Raw genomic sequence first — 12,857 nt, 5'->3', positions numbered from 1 at the left:
TGCTGGTAGCACCTACATTTATTCGTTATTTTCATATTAACGCCCTACTTAACTAGTCAGCGACTTGGACTTAGCGGACGACTTCTCAAGGCGTCGACTCGATTGCGCCCTATGCTTTCTAATTTTTAAACAATGAAATTAACGGTGCGCCGCAAAATGTTCAGAGACATTTATAACCAATTTCTGTTTGATAATTTTTTCAGACTTTGTTGGAGAGTTGCCTTGAATTTCATAATGCTGTTTGTATAGGTATGTTCTTCAACAAATTCTAGAGGTCACATGATTACTTATTACTACTACAAATTAAACTATACTGTGTGTGTGTGTGTGTGTGTGTGTGTGTGTGTGTGTGTGTGTGTGTGTGTGTGTGTGTGTGTGTGTGTGAGAATCCATATTCCACATATCTATTGTGGATTATTTTGTATTTCCAGGTTGTAATACTATAGAATCATGCGATAATTTTAGGCCATGTCCACACTAATACGTTTTCGTTTGAAAACTTATAATTTTCTCTCTGTTTTTGGCCTTTCATCCACACTTAGACAGCGCCTTAAGTCAACGAAAACGTAGCTGTCGGAAGACGCTCTCCAAAGCGGATAGATTTGAAAACGCCGTCTTCGCGTCTTAGTGTGGACTGTGAAGACGGAGGCTTTTCAATTCTATGACGCATTTTTAGTCAAGTGATGCAGTCGAAAGAATGAAATGACGCAGGTCGAAGCTTTACTCATGCGCAGTAGGGAGGTGTTTGTTAATATAATATTAGGGAGCATTTTCATACATTTCAGTGTGGATGAGCTTCTTTCGGAAAACGTTTGAAAATGATAATGTGGCCGCGGAGCGTTTTTAGACGTAAGCTCCGTTTTCAAATATATCCGGATTAGTGTGGACATGGCCTTATAGGGTAAAAATTTGAACGCATCATCAATGACTGTTTTCCAGTTATTTAAAAAAAATAATAATAATAATATTCTGAGCAAACGTAAGAATATTGAACAAATGTATTTATAGTCTTTCACCTTTCAATTGTTTATATATATTTGCTATGCAGCTGCATTATCATCATAGCTTCAATGCAAAACTGTATACAGGAAACATGTCTTGGCAGAGGCACACGATTTGGAGAAAATATTGGATGTATTGTTTTATTTTATTTATTTATTTATTTATTTTTAACCAAACCTTGAAGATGATGTGTCACGACACCAATACAGGAATAATTATAAGGGTTATTTAATATGTGTCCATATGCATTGAGAATATTCGCTGAGCGTCAGTTGGGTGTGTTGCACCTGCTCTGCTGTTGTGAGACTGATGATGAGAGAACAAGGTAGTGTTGAGGCTCAGTGTTGAGGCAGAGAAGCGCTCTTCTTGGTGTGCTTTCTGAGGTCATTCTGTTCTGCAGGGTTTGTGAAGCGCTTTGGGGCCCTGAGCAGATGAAAGGTGCTATTTAAATGTAAGTGCACTCATTTATTCATTTAACCTCCGTATGACCCCCAACCTGTCTCTTAAAACGCATATCTGTTTGTATACACACACTCACACACGCACACACACACAGACATACACACACACGCACGCACACACATGCACAAATACACACAAACACATACACATACATACATATATATACATGACATACACACATACTTGCATACACATAGATTTTAGCTGTTATATACCATTCAGGGTCAACCACATACATAAGTGCATCCTTCATCCCTTCCCTTTGTCCATTTTGTGTGTGTTTGCGTGTTTGTGCACGTTGTTTTTTTTTTTAATCTAAAGAAATTAAGTCTTACTTTGAAGCCACAAGTATTAAACATTCTTCCATGCTTCCTGCACCTCCTCACCTTCTGTCTCTGTGCCCAGGTGCCCTCTGTGCATGTACTCCACCAGCAGGGCGGCGGCCATGGAGTGCCACCTGAAGACGCACTACAAGACGGAGCACCGCTGCCGCATCTGCCAGGCGGCGTGGGCGAGCCGGGCCGAGCTGGAGCGGCACGCGCGCGCCCATCGTCTGGGCAACCACTACCGCTGCGAGCAGTGTGGCTACCTGGCCAAGACGGCCAACAAGCTGATAGAGCACGGACGTGTGCACACAGGCGAGCGCCCCTTCCACTGCGACCGCTGCAGCTACAGCTGCAAGCGCAAGGACAACCTTAACCTGCACAAGCGGCTTAAGCACGCACCGCGCCATGCACTCGGTTGCGCCCGCTGTCCCTTCACCACCACGCACCCGTTTGTCTACAACCGCCACGTCCGCAAACACCAGGCTGGGGAGGGCAGCGCCCAGGAGGAGGTCAAGGCTTTCACGCCGCGTCCACTCAGTGCTGATGCCATCGAGCCCTTTTTCCTGCCTGACGGTAGCAATAGCAGCCCGCTCATGAGCCTCAGCGCCTCACAGGCCTTGCAGTCGGTTGCCTTGTCTGTTTCGGGTATGCTGCCTGCCGCTCCGCCCTCCCCGCACTACCTCTGTGCCAACGGAGCCTCTCCTACATCATCTCCGACACTGGCAGCTCATTATTACGAGCAGTACAGGACCTCAGACCCGGCTCATCTCATACCTCTGACCACACTCTTCAGCGCTCGCCGCCGCTTCACATTCCTTAGCCATGCCCCCTCACGTTCTTCTCCACCTTTCTCCAGACTCTGGACCCACCCATCCTCACAGACCTCACCCTTGCACATGTCCCCCAAACACTCCTTCCTGGCATATCTGGGACTGACAGAAAGGGCAAAAACCGTCTGAGCTGCCCATGTCATCTGAGCTACCTACCTCTACATTTTCCTTTATTTGTCATTCTTCTATCACCTTTTCCTTTCTTTTACTCGCCCCTGCAGCATCCGGACAGCGGCTAGGAGTGTCCAGTCCTGCTCACGGCAATACTGTCTGTTGGAGAATGCTGCTCCTGAGGAAACGAACGAACATGCAGTGTTTATTAAAGGAAGAAAGGCTGTATGAATTTATATCAAAGCTGCTTTTCTTTATTAATCTAATTAATTATTCTGCTTTTTTTTATTATTATGATTTTTTTTTTTGGTCTTTTTCTTTTCCGCAGATTTTGAATGACCATGATCAGATAGCAGTGATTTCCATAGGATTTTTTTTTCCTTCTATGAGGAGGTAAAAAGAAAAAGACAAAAGAAGATGCAAATGTCTATGCGCTCGACTTTTTTTTTTTTTTGTGCATTAGTATGTCTTTTTGCCAAGCATCAGGTAGCATGCTCGCCTATGTGTTACGATTGTTTTATGTGTCATTTAGGGACTCGATACGAAATATCCCAGGGCGTTTGCAACACGACAAAAAAAGGGGAGGAAAAAAAAAAAAAACAGACAGAAATCGCTTTCTTACAAGTCTCATTTTCAGAGCAACGCCTCAAACCATGCACTTGATTATTTATCGAACTGTATATAGTTTTGTAAGCCTTTTCTCCCATAGAGCCCCTACACTTCTAACCCTCTCCACTGCCCCGCAAAGCGTATTGGCTTTAAATGGGTTTCAGGATTGGTGAGATCATTCATGAAACTCTGATCTTGGCTCATAAGCTGAAGGCTATTTACCAGTCATGCACAGCTGATGGCAGAACAGTTTTGTTTTGTTTTTTATTTTATTTTATTTATTTATATTTTTATTTTTAAAACCCAGCTATTCAGGGGCCAGTAAGTGGTCCGAGCTTTCCTAGCTTTCTCTGTAGGAACAGTTCGTTCAGCTCTTCCTGAAAACCACAGCTCTTGCCATTACTACACATTGCCACAGACTGTGCCAAAAGCTAACCGAGCGAGCAGCCGAGCCCCGTGCATCGCTATCGCAGTGTAACACGCACCTACAGTATACATTTACACAAATAATCGAGGTGACCGGTTGTTTGGGGGAGAAAAATCTCACGTGTCAGGTCACACGAGGCCGATTCGATGGTGCTTTTTGGAGCTTTTTTTTTTTTAAAACATTGTTTTTATTTTTATGTTTTGTTTTTTTTTTGTGTGTGTGTGTGTGTAAAAAGGAGAAACTGTTCCAAAATGACTTGAATGAATGTACTTTTTCGTCGGTTCATGTTAAAGTGATACAGAGGTAGAAAGAGTCAAGATATGAAAAATAGTGATCTATTGGTTCTGGTGGCCTTCTGTGTCTTAACATTTCTGGGTTGTTGGTTTTTTTTGTTTGTTTGTTTGTTTTTTGTTTTTTTTTTTATCACATTTCCTACAATTTTTAATGAGCCTTCACAGTGTAAAATATATAATTATATATCCTGTACTAACAAGCTGTTATGAAGCTCTCATTGGATAATGGCTCTTAAGTGCAATGTGGAGGCAGCCGTTATTTTTAAGGAGGATACGCGGATGCACGGCTTTCTCTAAAACGGGCAAACATGGTACTAGTATCTTGTGTTCCCCTCTACATTTCCTTTCCTTTTCCATTTTAATTGCACTTACCATGTTGACACATTTCAAGCAAAAGCACTTAAGCCCAATAAAAAAATTTTCTTCAATGCCACTTCCACCAACCTTGTCAGACCACAGCATTGGCATTTATACAATGGCTTACTTGGTAGGTCATAAAGGTTGTGGGGGAAGTAAAATAATGAATATAAAGCTCTTACTCATTCACAGATATTGCCCATGTTGGACAGCTCAGTATTAAAGTGAATCATACATTAGGAATATAGTAGGTTTTCACCTGGGCTCTGAAGGACCAGGCTAAATTTTGTAAATTTGCCAGTTTTGCACTGTGCTGTAAAATTGCACTTTTCCAAACAAATCGGTGGTTTGTAAGAAATGAAATTAGAATCAAATCTAGAGTCTGAATTAGAATCAGAAATTAGTTTTAAAAGAAATAAAAATGTGTATATTAACAATAGCTCAGTCTATGATAAGCTCGTAAACTCTTGAAGTTTGGGAACGAGTCTGAGGAAATGCTCTATAGTAAGGCTCCATTGTGTTTAGAGCTCCGAACCACAGTCACACACTAAATTACTAAATCAGATATTAGTATTATTGCCTTTAAATAAATAAATAATATATCTTATAACTGGATTTTTTATGCTCATCTATCTATAGTACCTATTAAATTATTTGATTGCATTTTTGTGAACTTTTTTTTTTTTTTAAATCAGTGGCAACAAAATGCGTCATTTTTTAAACCATTAATTTATATTATACTATTAAATTATATTAACATTAGCAAATCTCGATTTGGATTATTGTGCATGATAGCGGAGCTGCAATTTCCATAACAAGCATAATTTTTCGACTGCGATTTTCTCACTTCTATGCAAATCCTGTCCAACTCGCTAAAGCAACAAATACAGACTGTCGCCTTGAACCGATCCTGTGGTCCACGTGGTCCGGCGTTTCTTCATATACGTCATACTCTCGTGATATACGTATAGGAACATCACAAAGAAAATTAAGAAAGCTTAATATGTAAATCAGAGGCAAAATGTTTGTCGTCATGTACAATTTGGCTCCTAACGTTTCACGAAATAATGAAAAATTCCCAAACATCAGTAGCGTTGGCGACACCCACAAACATTACCGCTGGTGTGAGTTGCAAGTTTGTATATTCAACTTACAGCAAAATGAATAATTAGTATTCGCCATAACACCAGCTATAATTGTTAGTTCTACATGAACATCTTTGCAAACCCCCGAGTTCACATGCAGATAAAGGGACTCTTAACCCTGGAGCCTTACTCACAGAGCTGACCCCCGGCTCGTCTCTCCGGCGCTGGCTCCCTAATTAAGCTTAGTCTTCTTTGTCTTTGGAGAAGATGAATCAGAATGAAGATGTGAATTTTTATGACCAAGTTGTGAATTATAAATGCAGCCTTGCATCACACTCTCGAGTTGGTTTGACCAACAAAGCTATCTTTTTTTCCCCATTTCTTTATTTTAATTTTCATCCCGTGTTATCAACTTTTCTCTGCATAGACGCCCAGCATGCAGACAAAGTGCTATGGCATGCATCGAGCGGAGCTCCCGATCTTTACTGAAGCTCCAGCCCCATGCCTTCTTTTATGCTCTAGTGCAACGTGGTGGGAAGCATGTGGCCTGGAAGGCCCAAGAATGAGTCAGACTGATTCTCGGGACCCGTTCAGATAAATAAAAAAAATAATCAGATGGATAAGATCCTATTTGTCTCGATAAACCGCATAATCATTTTGTAAAAGACGGTGATGGCTGCAGCTCAGTCCTACCAGGAACTGGAGGACAGGAATCCCTCTCTGTGCTGCTGCCAGTTCTCAAGCACTTACTCTTGTGTGTCTTTTGCCTAAATGCAAAGGGGCAGTGCTCTATTTTTTTTTTTTTTTTTTCCTTCGTTTGGTTATTTTTCTTTGTTCCTCAACATCATTGTGCATTACGCGACACTACCTTTATAGCCCTACAAAAGATGCATGAAATCGATCGCTCTTTTCTAACTTGTAGCACTTATGTTCTTTCTTCGTTTAAAAAAAAATAATGACTCGGTTTGCATTTACCTTGATATTTTCTTTTCCAGCACATTCTGTTTGCTTTGCATTTGTTGTTGTATTTTATGACTCAATAAGGCTCAATGATCATTTTGGTTTTTGTTTGTTTGTTTGTTTGTTTTTTTGGCACTCAGTAAAATGATATGCTGTAAAATAAAGCTTTTTTATTACTTCATTCCTAAGGCTGTACAGGGTTGTTTGTGACAATAACTGGTAATTAGACCATTTGTATTTTCATTTTTTGTTTTGTATATTTTTTTTTTCTGTTCGGCATTTCTTATGTTCAGATTGCCAGTTCTAAATGTAACAAGATTTGAAAGTAAAGCTTACATCAGATATTGAAAGTGTTGTCTTGTCTTCCATGTACGGTTAAAAGCTGCTCACACTCTGGGACACAGGGAGCATCTTTAACAGAAAGCAATTACTGTTTAAGAAAAAAGACGGTTCTAATGGTATTTAATCTGCTCAAAAAATTGTGCCAGCAATTAAAAATCACACAACATTTTCAAGATAAAAATAAAACATATACATTGTGTAATTCAGACCTTCTGGTGGTCCGGCGGTAAGATCCCGCCCCCTCATTGCTGCAGCCCAAGTTCAATTCCCAGCCACTGAAGAGTTAATCGTCAGTGCCGGTCCCAAGCCAAGATAAAATGGGAGGGTTGTGTCAGTAAAGGCATCCGGCGTAAAACCTGTGCGACCATGCGATCCGCTGTGGCATCCCCAAACAGGGAACAGCCAAAAGCTGCAACTTGTTCAAAATTCTTCTGCCTGCATCATCACTCGTACCCCCTCTATTCATTATATTACAGCTACACTGGCTTCCCATATTAAGTAAAAAATTCAAGGGGAATTTTTAATTCAAAAAAACACTGAAAAGCAAAGTAATAAAAATTTAAATTACAGGCTGATCCAACTTGAATCAATTTCCTCCTGGTAACTCACAATGTAAGTCAGTAGTGTGCATGGCTGTATGTACTCCTGTATGTTCATCTGGGCATGCTCCTGTTGGATGGTGTCCTGGGGGATCTCCTCCCAGGCCTGGACCAGGGCATCTGTCAGCCCCGTGGACTTGGTGGCTTCAGATGTTCAGATACATAAAGTCCCAGAGATTCTCAACTGGGTTCAGGTTTGGGGAACAACTCCATGTATTGTCATCCAACAGCCAGAGCCCAGGTCCCACTGCACCAGTGTAAGGTCTGGCAATTGCTCTGAGGATTTAATCCAGTACCTAACAGCACTAATTGTAACATTGTCTATCACGTGGAACTCTCCAAGGATATTCCAAACTGGTCCCACTGCCAAACTGGTCATGCTGTTTGATGTTGCAGGCAGCAGAACATTCCCCACGGCGTCTGTAGACTCTTTCACGTGTCACATGTGCTCAGTGTAAACCTGTTCTCATCTATTAAGAGAATGGAGCACCATTTTCAGACCTGCCAGTTCTGGTGTCCTCTGGCAAATGCCAATCAAGCTGCGTGGTGCTTCTAGGTTGGGCTGTAAGCACAGGTCCCACTAGACGATGTCAGGCTTTCATGAAGTCTGTTTCTGACACTTTGGTCAGAAACATGCACACCGGTAGCCTCCTGTAGGTCATTTCATCAGGCTCAGGCATCTGACGGAACACGGTGCAGTGCAAGGAGTGACAAGAGCTTTGAGGTACACGGGATACTGGTCCATTTTTGGCTTTGTGGGCAAGCTTCAGTGTTTTGATGCGTGCAGCTACCGGAATCCAGTGGATGGAGCACAGCAGTAGGTTGGTGTGGGAGAACGTAGGCAGGTTGTAGTCCAGTCTCAAAATAGATTAAACTAGATTAAAGATTCTTCAGGATGGGATTAGCTCTTGCTCTCTTGAAGGTAGGTGACCAAAAGTTATAGATCCACTGATGATTGTAGTGATGAAGGGCAGGAGGTCTTGCAAGATGGTCTGGAGCATAGTGGAAAGGATTGGATCCAATGAGCAGGTGGTAGGATTACAAGACTGGATGACTTGTAGAATCTCTTCTGCTGCTAAGATTGAAAAATGTGACAGTGAAGGAATCCTGGCTGTCGAGTTTAGGAGTAGTTTGTTTTCCTAATCTTCTTATTTGTAAACGAAGGCAAAGTCTTCAGCAGTCAGGGAGGATGACATAGGTGAAGCTGGAGGGTTGAGTAGTTAAAGGTGGGGTCTCCGTCGTTTGAAAGCCAATGTTGACATTTGAAATCACCAAAACAAACACATCCCTAACCCAAACAGGTCCCACCTCTTTATCGATAGCTCCGCCCACACATACATACGTAACCCAGGCAACTAATGGAAATAAACGTGTCTTTATCATAGCTGAAGGGAAGAACGATACGATTGCAGATAAACAAACAAGCAAAAATGACACACAAGCATAATCATGTAAAGGACGACACCAGCGTTACTCACCTATCAAGAAGGAAAAAAGCAACCTCGGCATCCCATTGCCAACTTCCTGCTCCTTCAGTTCTCTCCAGCGCTGGAAAGCTGATCCTATATTAACACGTCCTACTTCTTGCCTTATCGTAAGTCTTTCTTCTCTTTCTTTCTTTGTTTTTATCCTCCATGTCAATGTTAAAACCGCTTTCTGCTAATGTCACACATGTGCACTGAACACTCTCTCCACCCATATTAACAAGACCCGCCCCTTTCTTCTCATTGGCTACTCATTAGCTTTGATTTTTGGTTTTCTGAAGCATTTCTCCAACAACGAAGACCCCACCTTTAAGAGAAGATATTGTGAAGCTTGTGCATAATCAAGCTTTTCCTCATAGAAGGCAGTCTTTATTTCATCTGTATTACTGAGAATAAATTGAATCTACGTAGCAAGATAAAACAGTTAATCTGATACACTTTTCATCTTGATTTGCTGTTACTTGATTTGCTATCGTGAAAAAAATCGCTTGGTACCGAGTTGAGATCAGCGTTCCTAAAACAGCCATGATGCTCGTCATCCAGGGGGCACGGTGGCTTAGTGGTTAGCACGTTTGCCTTACACCTCCAGGGTTGGGGGTTCGATTCCTGTCTCCGCCTTGTGTGTGTGGAGTTTGCATGTTTTCCCCGTGCCTCGGGGGTTTCCTCCGGGTACTCCGGTTTCCTCCCACGGTCCAAAGACATGCATGGTAGGTTGATTGGCATCTCTGGAAAACTGTCCGTAGTGTGTGAGTGAATCCAGGGTGTATCCTGCCTCGATGCCCGATGATGCCTGAGATAGGCACAGGCTCCCCGTGACCCGAGAAGTTCGGATAAGTGATAGAAAATGAATGAATGAAGTAAGTGATCCTTTAAAACCTAGGTTTTCTCATCTGAATTCTTGTATAATATATTGTGAAATCTACACATTGTGAAATGTACACATTGTTCTTGTCACGTGGGCTGCTTTTTTGTGTGAAAGTGCATGAGGACAAGACAGAGCCATAATTACACCTTTAGTGCCGAGCAAATAAGTGTCTTAATAGCAGTCATCATTTTTTAGTCCTGAAAACATCAACACATTTTAAACAGAACCAGGATGTACAGGAAACTGTACAGTGCATGTGTCATTCCTTCTACTTTCACCAGATTCTTTTTCAGTTCTAAAATGAAAACATGCCACTGCTGTTTCTGAAATTGAGACTTCAAATATGTTTTGAAGTCATTTTCCTAACAGCAGTGGGAAGGAGTCCAGTCAGGGCCCTACAGGCAGAGGCGAACTCCCTGAGCTCGGTGTGCAGCGGTCCGTCGAGCAGCGAAGCGCTCAGACCAAGCCAAAGGTTGCAAGTGCCTAATGAAAACAGATGAAGCAGAGATAAAGTGTTTGCTGCCATTAGGGGCTCCATTCATCATGGTTAGCCTGGGGGCTTCAGAGCACCTTGTACAGGGACTTTTCCCTCCCCACATCCCTCCATCATGCTGCAGTGGACACTCGGCCATGGAGTGAGGTCAGTCACAGACCAGCCGATATATAAGATTTCCTAAGCAATGAACTGTACGTGAGCTATATGTGCTGGTTATTGTGGGTTAGAAACCAGGACTAGGGTCCAGAATCCCTCTATTGGAGTCCATCTTGGAATCCACTCATTCATTCAGTCATGGGTTTTCTGTAAGCTCCTAAACACGATTTCAAATTTCATAGTTTCAAATTTCAATTTTATTTGTATAGCACTTTTAACAATGGACCTTATGTACATAAGAAATATTGCAAAAAAATACAAAAACATTATACAAAGATTTAAGATAACTATTAGACTTATATTTAATGTGTTTGTATTTATCCCTAATGAACAAGCCTGAGGTGACTGTAGTGAGGAAAAACTCCCTTGGATGGAAGAGGAAGAAACCTTGAGAGGAACCAGACTCAAAAGTGAACCTCATCCTCGTTTGGTTGACACTGGAGGGTGTGATTATAAACTGTTATAAACACATTATGAATAATGTTCTTTCAATAGTCAGATGCAGTCTAACAATTGTGTATTGATTAGGAGGTTGTAGTCCTCGAAGACCACATGGAGCTGGTATCCTCTCTCGGAATGTTTGCGATCTTCAAGAAGCTGAAAACAACTAGAGCTGGCACAATCACGGGATGCCTCGGGATGGGTAGAAAAAGAGAAAATAGTCGAGAGGAATTAGCATAGCTGCTGTTTATAATATTGAACAGAACTAGATAATGATGTGTATCTACCGTAGCACTCAATTGTAAGATGTATTATGTGTACTGGCTAAAGAGATGTCTTTAATTTACATTTAATCTAGAAAAGCTATTTCAACAAGAAAACTTGAAACAAGAAAGCTATTCTAAAGTTTAGGAGCTAAATACGAAAACGCTCTACTGCTTTTAGTAGATTTTAAAATTCTGGGAGCTTCCAGAAGTCTTGAGTTTTGTGATCTCAAAGAGCATAAAGGATTAAAGCGTGCTAGAAGAATACAGTAGTTAGATGCATGGAAGCTAAACCGTTAAGAGCCTTGTACGTAAGTAGCAGCAGTTTGTAATCAATTCTAAACATGACAGGTAGCCGGTGTAGAGATGATAAAATTGGGGTTATACTGTATGATCATATTTTATACTAACTGTAGCCTATTTATTAAAGATGCAGGACAACCACATAGTAATGCTAATACTGTAATAATGCTAATACGACCCGGCCCCGGATAAGCGGTAGAAGATGGATGGTTGGATGGATGCTAATACTATTCTGGTCAGGGTCATGGTTGATTTGGTGCCAATCCCAGGAACATTGGGCATGAGATGGGAATACACCCAGGATGACATACTCTCAAATGTATATATTTTTTCACTCTCACTCACTCATTTTCTACCGCTTATCCGAACTACCTCGGGTCACGGGGAGCCTGTGCCTATCTCAGGCGTCATCGAGCATCAAGGCAGGATACACCCTGGACGGAGTGCCAACCCATCGCTGGGCACACACACACTCTCATTCACTTTACACACTACGGACAATTTTCAAGAGATGCCAATCAACCAACCATGCATGTCTTTGGACCGGGGGAGGAAACCGGAGTACCCGGAGGAAACCCCTGAGGCACGGGGGAGAACATGCAAACTCCACACACACAAGGTGGAGGCGGGAATCAAACCCCGACCCTGGAAGTGTGAGGCGAACGTGCTAACCACTAAGCCACCGTGCCCCCCTATATTTTTTCATTGTTGTAAAATTACTGACACAGCCAGAAAAAAATAATCTGGGTAACCAATCAATGACATTTTTCACTTAGTGCAGTTTGTCTCTGAAAGTTTGAAGTTTATTCACTTATTATTAAGTAAACTTGTCACAATGACAAGTGTTAAGACTAAAAGTACTGAAAGACGCAAAGCACTAACATAAACTTAAATCACTAACCAAAACATAAATTAGCATAAAATCATGCTAAATTTGTTCTAAGCACAATGAGTTTCAAGTCTGCCATGCAACAAACGAACCTTGTTAACTCACAATCAATCATTTTACTCGATAACAAATCTAATCAGTTCAGATGCTGGTCCTGACCTACAGACAAACCTGTGTTACAGACTTTAAGCATCTATACAGTAAATGTTTAGTAAATATATGATTATGTAAAAATCGGACTGATATCTGCAGCAGAAACGGAATAAAACACTTTGGCACTGAACTTCAACATGATCGTAAATAGTGGCACTCTGTTGTTGACCATTTTCATAACACAGCACATCCCCAAGACTTTCAGTCCTTACTTAAACCTCTCCTGCTGTCCATGTGAAGTGTCTGGTGTGTGTTACAAAGCTGATGAACGAGGGCTCGCTGTCAAGCCTGCCTGCTTGGCACTCGAGGTGTCGCCTCAGGGGCTGAAGCGCTCCTCTGGGCTTTTAGTCCTCTTGGACGGAGCGTCCACTTTGGAGCGACACACTGTTAGTCCGACTGGAGCT

At 41.8% G+C, this 12,857-nt stretch overlaps 1 protein-coding gene across 3 annotated transcripts in view; it reads left to right on the top strand.

Moving 5' to 3' along the window:
• The window catches only part of znf827 (zinc finger protein 827), a 99,798-nt gene extending 92,986 nt beyond the window's left edge, over positions 1 to 6,812 (top strand). The window contains exons 14-16 of one of the 3 annotated variants that reach the window (XR_007140352.1): positions 204 to 249; positions 1,403 to 1,453; positions 1,870 to 1,946. Coding sequence is in view for 2 of the 3 variants with exons in the window: in XM_027177657.2 (XP_027033458.2) it covers positions 1,870 to 2,749 (880 nt within the window). In the remaining variant the exon portion in view is untranslated. Of the gene's footprint in view, positions 1 to 203; positions 250 to 1,402; positions 1,454 to 1,869 lie in introns of all 3 variants that reach the window. The other 2 variants (XM_047812130.1, XM_027177657.2) reach the window with 2 other exon arrangements.
• Positions 6,813 to 12,857: the final 6,045 nt, after the last annotated feature.

The sequence above is a fragment of the Tachysurus fulvidraco genome, chromosome 4 (assembly GCF_022655615.1).
Source record: "Tachysurus fulvidraco isolate hzauxx_2018 chromosome 4, HZAU_PFXX_2.0, whole genome shotgun sequence".
NCBI lineage: Eukaryota > Metazoa > Chordata > Actinopteri > Siluriformes > Bagridae > Tachysurus > Tachysurus fulvidraco.
This window is presented reverse-complemented; position numbering and strand designations above follow the sequence as displayed.